We start from the raw sequence: 8,236 nt of genomic DNA on the forward strand, positions 1-8,236 counted from the left end.
GTGTGTGATATTATTACGTGGTTTTACAGAAGCGAATAGGTAACGAAAAATTTTCCGTGTCACCGTGGAAAAAAAAATCTAAAAATTCTGTTTGTATGTGCATATTATAATACAAATTTAGGTAAATGTTTATTTTGTCGAAATAGGAATTATCTGTATACATCGTTTGACAGATATAGGTTAGAGTGAGGGATAGTTTAATGCCTGTTATTAATGCAGTCAGACATAATTGTACCAGATTGTGCAAGGAGTTATGAACGGGATACAGTATTGTTGCCTTGTATTACATATGTCCATGCATTAGATCCATAATACACTTTACCAATGCAATATGGCAATGTACTTCTGTACCGCTATCTTTTTAATGTGATACTTACCTGTTTCCAACAAGAAGTGGACCATAAAGCATCCTTCAATGAGAAAGTAAGTAAATTCCACAATTAAAAGTAAATAGTGCTTACCATTATTCGATAAGTATTTTTCTGTGCTTAAACTATGTCTGCTATCATAGTAAATAGTTGGCAAATTGAAATACCATATCCTAACACAGTGCGCAGTGAATGGAATTAAGTGATCTATATATAAAGATTGTATGAAAATTATGCTTATACGCTATTTTGCTTATAGACTTTATATTTGAAACTTTGCCGGAAGTATTGAATTTTTAACGCTATAATTTTTATGTCAATATTGGGTTTTGTATATTTAAAATATTAATTTGGATGTAGTTATCTGCGTACATAAGGCAGAAATAAGATAATAACCGAGAGAAAATGATTGATTTTTCAAGGATGATTAAGATGATAATAAATCAGATCAATGAACGTGACACGGAACTCTTTTTAGTGGGATTGTATATTTGAAGGTCCCATTATTCGAGTCCTGTGATATGTTGTTGATGATCAGCTGGTGTCTAATGGTGATTTACAAGAAAAAGCTGTTTTGCACTGAGAAAAGAAAATTTGACGTTAAACTAGATGAAATTCTCCGTACCATGAACTAGGATCTTTCAAAAATATTGAAAATTAACAAAGTGACAATGGTTTGAAAATAAAATTCCCTTATTGCTAAAAAAACGCTCGTTTTTTGCTTGGAAAACTTGCAATTGTTATAATATCAAAATGATCCTAGTTCCTGGTACGAAGAATTTTATCTAGTTTAACGTCAAATTTTGTTTTCTCTGATACTGACATTCTGAAGACGTCTACAACTGTAGCCGATTGACAACTTCATTCTTGGAGGCGCAACGTATAACTCGTATTAGACTCGATATTTTTGCGTGAAATTTTTTGTACTTACTTGTTAAAAGTGTCTAAATATATCCTTAAAACTTGAAAATATTTGTCTGCTTAGTCTTTTTTTTTAGCCCTGGAAAATCACCTTCCTTTTATACCCGAGAAACTAGTGTAGCCCCTTAATAGTAATTCTTAATGTTCTACACATCCAGAATAAACATAATATATAAAAGATGTACAGTTTCTATTGTAATGCTTGGACAAATGGTAAGAATGCAATTTCTTATTTGCACTTTTTCTGTATTATATAGTATAAGGTACAGTTCTCATTATCTTCTTCTATCTTTCAATAAATACTTGATTACTTAAAGTTTATATATCCAAAAAAATGTTATAATAATGAGATGGTTATTTAATTGATAGAAGAAATGAAAGGGAAAGGAGGCAATAAGAGCGAATACATACAATTCATATGGAATTACTTTATTAATTACAAACATTTAGTCATTCCATGCATGCATTAATGATTAATATAAATATGTGAAAATTTATTTCTAGTCATACTACGTAGATCACACCGCATCATCTTATTCTTCAATAATCTGTAACACATAGAAGAAACCATATTTTAATCGTACATTAACATAGGGTTTAAAATAAAAATAGAAATTACAATTTTCATATGAACACTACATACAGATCCTTCCGTTGTACTCTCTGGCAGATCGTAGTATTTCAACTGCGTAATTGGAATAGTCTACACTAACGTACATCACATCACATCATCTTATGCTTCAATAATCTGTAACACATACAAACCATATTTTAGGTACAAATTAACGTGGAGCTTAAAATAAAAATAGAAATCATAATTTTCATACACACATTATATATGGATCACTTAACTTAATTTCTTCTGTTGTACACTCCGTCTAGTTGTAGTATTTTTTTAATTTAACTGGCTACTTTTCCTTCTTAAAACATCCGATTCATCCCTTCATTTCCTCTTATTTTTGGATGACTGTAACTGTCTAGATCAATCGAAGACTGTAGAAACAGAAAATGCACAAAAATTTACAACGATATTGCATATATATACTTTAAGCATACAAAACTACTTATCAAATAATGGAAAGCACTATCTACTTTTAATTGTGGATTTTACTTACTCTTTTGTTGAAGGATCCTATATGGTCCTAAAAAAATAGCAGTATTAAAGTTCATTGTCATGTCGCACTGGTAAAGACTACTATGGTTCTAATGCGTGCACATATGTAATACAAGACGTGTAATGGCTATTAATACAGATCAAAGTGCAAAACGGCTTTTTCTTGTAAATCACCATTAGACACCAGCTGATCATCAACAACATATCACAGGACTCGAATAATGGGACCTTCAAATATACAATCCCACTAAAAAGAGTTCCGTGTCACGTTCATTGATCTGACTTATTATCATCTTAATCATCCTTGAAAAATCAATCATTTTCTCCTCGGTTATTATCTTATTTCTGCCTTACGTACGCAGATAACTACATCCAAATTAATATTTTAAATGTACAAAACCCAATATTGACATAAAAATTATAGCGTTAAATATGCAATACTTCCAGCAAAGTTTCAAATACAAAGTGTATAAGCAAAACAGCGTGTAAGCATAATTTTCATACAATTTTTATCTATAGATCACTTAATTCCTTTCATTGCGCACTGTGTTAAGATATGATATTTTGACTGACCAACTATTTACTACACATACTATTTCCTCACTCTAACCTATATCTGCAAATGATGTATACAGATGGTTCCTATTTCAACAAAATAAAGATTTACCTAAATTTGTTCTATAAGATGCACACACAAACACGATTTATAAATATTTGTTTCCACCAAAGCACGGAAGATTTTTCTTCACTTATTCGCTTCTGTAAAACCACGTTACAATCTCATTCACACGAAACGCGTAGAAAACCTCATACCTGCACATACCACATTGTATCAGATCCACATTAAATAGATTCCAAACTATATTTAACTGTATGTATCAGAATACAATATCACCATACGTAGCATTTGAAAAGCAATGATTATTGTATGTATTATATTTACAGCATATAACTGTCACAAAACACATTAATTTCCACTCACACAATTGCATGAAAAACGACATACAAATTAAAATCAGATCCAAATCTACTAAATACCAAATCATATTTATTTAGAATCGATGTCTCATTGTATTGAACATCGCAGAAACTTTTCAATCTTAGACCGAGAGAAGACGGTTATAGAGAAAAATCGATTGTTAATTAGATGACGCAATGAAACAATAAAAATCGAAAAAATCAATAATTTCACTTTTTCTCTACATATTTTCACGATCAACGCTTTATTTTACTGGAAATCGCTAATACTTTTTAATTTGTTAATCGAAGACGTCGATTAACATACAGGAAGTCTTGCTTGGACTGTCTTATACGTGTCTCGTACGTGCTTGTACGAAATAAAGTGTCGATTACGATATACTGTTTTTATTTAAATACTTGGACAAATGGCAAAAATATTAAATAAAGTGGTGCACTTACGATCTCGCAAGTTAGATTGGGAAATATGTTTAAGGTAAAAGAAATATTAAATATTTTATTTCAAATTAGAGTATGTTAGACATGATTTATTTATTTTTTGTACAAATATAAATATGACCGCATGATAGTTTTATTGTCGAAATGCATGGTTTGCAGCAGCAAATTCTTTCTCCAGATTCTTCATCTATTTCATAACACAAAGACAGAATATGTATATTAAAATGCAGTTAACTTTAAAATACTACAAAACATGTGTGTGATAACGTGCATTTGTGAAATTTAATTTTGCATTGATAGACAAAAAAATTATATTATATATTATCATGTATTATATCTGTTATCGATTTGTAAACACCCTATTGTATTTTACATATAACTCAATTCCTGTCAATTAAAGTCATACATCTTATCCATCTTTCCTATTTTTATTTAAAAATTGAACTTAAAGCAACATTACAACTTTCTATTGGGCATTATAATATTCTACATGTATTATTTATTGTTTGTGTGCAAAAAATGAACTGAATGTTTTAAAATACTTAAGAAAAATTGAATCATTGCAATAACATGTACAATAGTGGTATTTTGTTAAAATCATACACCTTCTAAACCATCCAGTAAACTCTGAATATTTCTGATGTTACAACCTTTAATGAGCATGTTTCATATATGTTGTCTGCCAAATGTAAATTATTTTGTTGCAGTACTTATAGTTTTTGAAAAAATCGAATTAGAACAAAATGTGTACATTTTTAACTATATAGCTGGTTCTATGTTCTTTCGATAGCAGCTATTCAGTTCTTTCTGACAATAAACAGTTGTATGCATTCCTTTGAGCAAAATGGTATAAATTACTATTACATTATAAACACATAAATATGTTTGAATAACAACACAAGAAAAAAGAATAAAAATTCTATCAGAAAAGCTAATTACAGCACATGACAGATAAAACATTTTTATGAAGTAAATCATTAAAGGAAGGTTATCCATGCGATAGTTATGTGCAGTCCACTTAATCATTATCTTTATTATTATATTAATTATTATTTAGTTAGCATTTTCCTACAATGTATATTCTGTAAATATTCTTTTGTGAACTCTGATTGTAACTTTTATCTATGTTTTGACATTAAAGTGTAGTTGAATAAGTTAAGTGCATGCCATTTATTTCCCAGTTCTCAATTCGATTCATTTTTTACATACAAATAAGAAATAACATATATGGAATATTATTTGTAGTACACAGTTGTCATGTTGATTTAAGTTTAATTTTTAATTAAAAAATAAAGAAAATGCATAAGATGTGCAAGCTTAACAGACAAAAATTGTATATCATTTACACAGTATTTATCAAAGATAATAAGTAAATGTTGATAAATTATTGAATAAAAACCAAAAGTAAAGATATGAATATTATTAATTATTGAATAAAAACCAAAAGTAAAGATATGAATATGTAAAAAATTTACCTTCTATTCAATTCTGTTCAGTATTATTACTGGCATCTGAAATACTGTGCGTATAAACACTGGCATCTGAAAACAAATACTGATTAATAAAATGTATCAAAAAACTTGCACATTGTCTAAAAATGTCAGTAGAGATTAAACATACTTTCTGTTATATTGTCCACATTTATGTACAAATCTTCTAATGCTTTTGTGCACATATCATTCAAATCATGACTGTTTGTAGAAGAAACATCACCTAAAACACATACCTATACATTAAATAAGAATAAATAATACAAAATATTCAGTTCATTATAACAGTTGATGCAATGAATAATAAATACTATCAAACAGTAGATAAATTAGAGACATGTACCATCATTATGTGTGATGTCGAGTAATCCATTATCTGAAAAAAGATTAACAAATCACTGGACTAAATTAGAATGGAACGTAAAACAGTTAAGAGAATTCATGTCGGTTGTGGATTGGAGTTATTACCTATACTGAATGTTTCGTCTGTGGGAGTTTCGATATATGCACCACTTTGATCACAATCTAAAAATGAATTAAATAAACTTCGTTAAAATATACGCGGAATGATGCATTGTTAAAGTATACAAGAGTATGAAAACGTACCTCTTGACAACAAATCGTCAACATGTTGCTGTTGAACGTTTGCTGTTTTCTATGATGAATAACAATGATGAATAACAATGTACAATCAGAAATAATAATTGCTTTTTCATATATTTTTATATGCATTCTTCTGTGTGACTATACAATTTTTCAGGATTTCGATTATTTTATAGTATTAATTATTATGACATATCTTTTACAGTTGTAAAATATAACACACAATGGAAATTTTAAAGGGGAAACGAGAAAATACTTTTGTATATGTATACGAAGGATATCCTTATAATAGAAATTCAAAGAATCATAACATTTGTAGATGTTCTTGTCGTCAGACAGAACATTGTACAGGGACACTACTTTACAAAAATGAACAATTTATTCTTCAAAAGCAGCATACACATAGTAGCAACTCGCAATATGCAGAAATCTTAAAATTAAAATCAGCAATTTTAGAAGAATGTCGAAAAACTCCTTCAATAAATAATAAAATCATATTTGACAATATTTGTCGCCGGAATCCAAATGCAGCAGTACATATTTCATATAATACTTTGAAATCTATTATATCCCGAGAGAAGTTAAAGTCTCGCCCCCCACTGCCAAAAACTGTGCAATGTACGCATGAAATTCTTCAAAATTATGATGCGCTGGAGGACATTTATATGGGATGCGCAATTTCAAATAATAATAAATATGCACTGATATTCTCGAATACCACATTGTTAACCGCATTAGGAAATACAAAAGAAATTTACATGAATGGTACTTTTTCTGTAAGTATCTAAGGTAAACAATTTATGTGGTTAATACTTTTCAAGTGAAGAAAGTTAATTTTAGCATTTCTGATCTCTTTTCAGGTTGTCCCGCATACTCCTCCTTTCCAACAGCTCTATACAATGTACATACGTTATAATGACACGGTATACCATTATTGATCATTCTTGTTAGGCTTATCTCATACTATCAAACTAAAAAATGATGACAATTTACAGGGAATCACTACCATATTTGCACTATGCGAATGTCGCACTGCGGCAATGTATGAAGCTATATTTAAGAAAATTGTTTCACTTGTTCCGCAACTACAAGGTAATTTACAAACTGTAATGTGCGATTATGAAAAGGCTCCAATGGAAGTTATTCAAGCACAGTTCCCAACAGTTACTATACATGGTTGTTGGTTCCATTTTACTCAGGTACAATATAACTGTTAACATTACTCGCGTATTTTTTCTACAATTTGTCTCATGAAAGTATTTAATGAAGAATTGAATGATCCTTCTTTATTATTCAGGCTCTTTTGAGGAGATGTAGAAAATTAGGATTACACGGAACACCAACTGAAATTCTATCAATGGCTATGACAATGGCTTTAGCACCAGCGCATATGCCAGCGTACTGCTGTTTATGGCCTATTTACGCAATGTATGGCTCCCCATATCTACACGGGTCAGTGTATATGGCTGTACAGTTCGTACTAATAACCTGGTTGAATCTTTCCACAGTGCTGTAATCAGGAAATTAAGGATTGCTCATCCAAATTTTTGGTTTTTCATAGATATAAATATCATTATTATTGCAGTTAACTTATGTTTATCATTAATAATAGGATGAATGTACGATACAAGATCAAAGGCAAGAAAAATATATACGAAATGTGTGCAAACGCTAGTTATATTGGAGAAATAAAATTAAAAAGAAAAATGTACTACAATGAAGTAGCTCTGTATTTTGTTTCTAATTTTCTTTTGTATTATGTTGTACAGTAATACATGACTCAAATGAATAACTTACATATGTTTCTTCAGTTGATGGATAGGTGTTTGACACTTTTGTTCGACTGTATGTTTTGACAATTCTGCTCCAATTGTAATTGTTTTAACACGTTCATTGCAAAGCTGAAAATTGGAATTTTGTATGGTGGTCAAATTTTCTATTTCGTTTTTGTTGTACTCAAAATAAGTTACTGTATAATTATGTATAATTATTTATATTTATACAAAGTATCCTATGCAACTGGAACAAGCTGTACTTCCTAACTGGTTGGAAATAGAAAAAATGTTATAAGTGAAAGTTAAATAGTTTGGGATGGTGCATAATGTGTAACTAATTTTATGCATTTTGTGCATCGGTCCATCAGAAAAATGCAACTGCACTTTTTTTAGACATGGAAACCTATATTTTTGATAACATAGATCGATGTAGTTTCTTGTGTTCTACAAAAAAGTACTAACATATTTATGCCCTAAACTTGTTCTTGTATTTACACGTGTATTGCATGCAATACACAAAGCAACATGTAAAGTTGGGATACCAGATAG

The 8,236-nt window shown here is 29.7% G+C and overlaps 2 protein-coding genes and 1 long non-coding RNA gene across 4 annotated transcripts; 1 reads left to right on the forward strand and 2 right to left on the reverse strand.

Annotated features, from left to right (window-relative positions):
- Positions 1 to 1,745: 1,745 nt before the first annotated feature.
- On the reverse strand, positions 1,746 to 3,246 carry LOC128896622 (uncharacterized). 2 transcript variants are annotated; one of them, XR_008462050.1, is made up of 4 exons: positions 3,071 to 3,246; positions 2,405 to 2,631; positions 1,933 to 2,037; positions 1,746 to 1,837 (listed from the first exon to the last, which is right to left on the reverse strand). It is a non-coding gene; the product is annotated as an uncharacterized LOC128896622 (long non-coding RNA). The 2 variants fall into 2 exon arrangements; XR_008462049.1 differs by lacking the exon at positions 3,071 to 3,246 and having other exon boundaries at positions 2,405 to 2,948.
- Positions 3,247 to 3,745: 499 nt separating this feature from the next.
- On the reverse strand, positions 3,746 to 6,316 carry LOC128896623 (uncharacterized). Its single transcript, XM_054159982.1, has 7 exons — positions 6,278 to 6,316; positions 5,916 to 5,964; positions 5,778 to 5,834; positions 5,653 to 5,685; positions 5,440 to 5,532; positions 5,295 to 5,360; positions 3,746 to 4,006 (listed from the first exon to the last, which is right to left on the reverse strand). Exons 1-6 carry the CDS (start codon positions 6,314 to 6,316, stop codon positions 5,302 to 5,304), a joined length of 330 nt encoding a protein of 109 aa, XP_054015957.1. The 3' UTR covers positions 3,746 to 4,006; positions 5,295 to 5,301.
- A 261-nt stretch (positions 6,317 to 6,577) lies between these two features.
- On the forward strand, positions 6,578 to 7,529 carry LOC128896624 (uncharacterized). Its single transcript, XM_054159983.1, has 5 exons — positions 6,578 to 6,688; positions 6,773 to 6,835; positions 6,908 to 7,111; positions 7,210 to 7,318; positions 7,387 to 7,529. The coding sequence occupies exons 1-5, from the start codon at positions 6,578 to 6,580 to the stop codon at positions 7,527 to 7,529; spliced, it is 630 nt and encodes a 209-aa protein (XP_054015958.1).
- The last annotated feature ends 707 nt before the right edge of the window (positions 7,530 to 8,236 follow it).

The sequence above is a fragment of the Hylaeus anthracinus genome, unplaced genomic scaffold (assembly GCF_026225885.1).
Source record: "Hylaeus anthracinus isolate JK02 unplaced genomic scaffold, UHH_iyHylAnth1.0_haploid 11836, whole genome shotgun sequence".
In the NCBI taxonomy this organism is placed as follows: domain Eukaryota; kingdom Metazoa; phylum Arthropoda; class Insecta; order Hymenoptera; family Colletidae; genus Hylaeus; species Hylaeus anthracinus.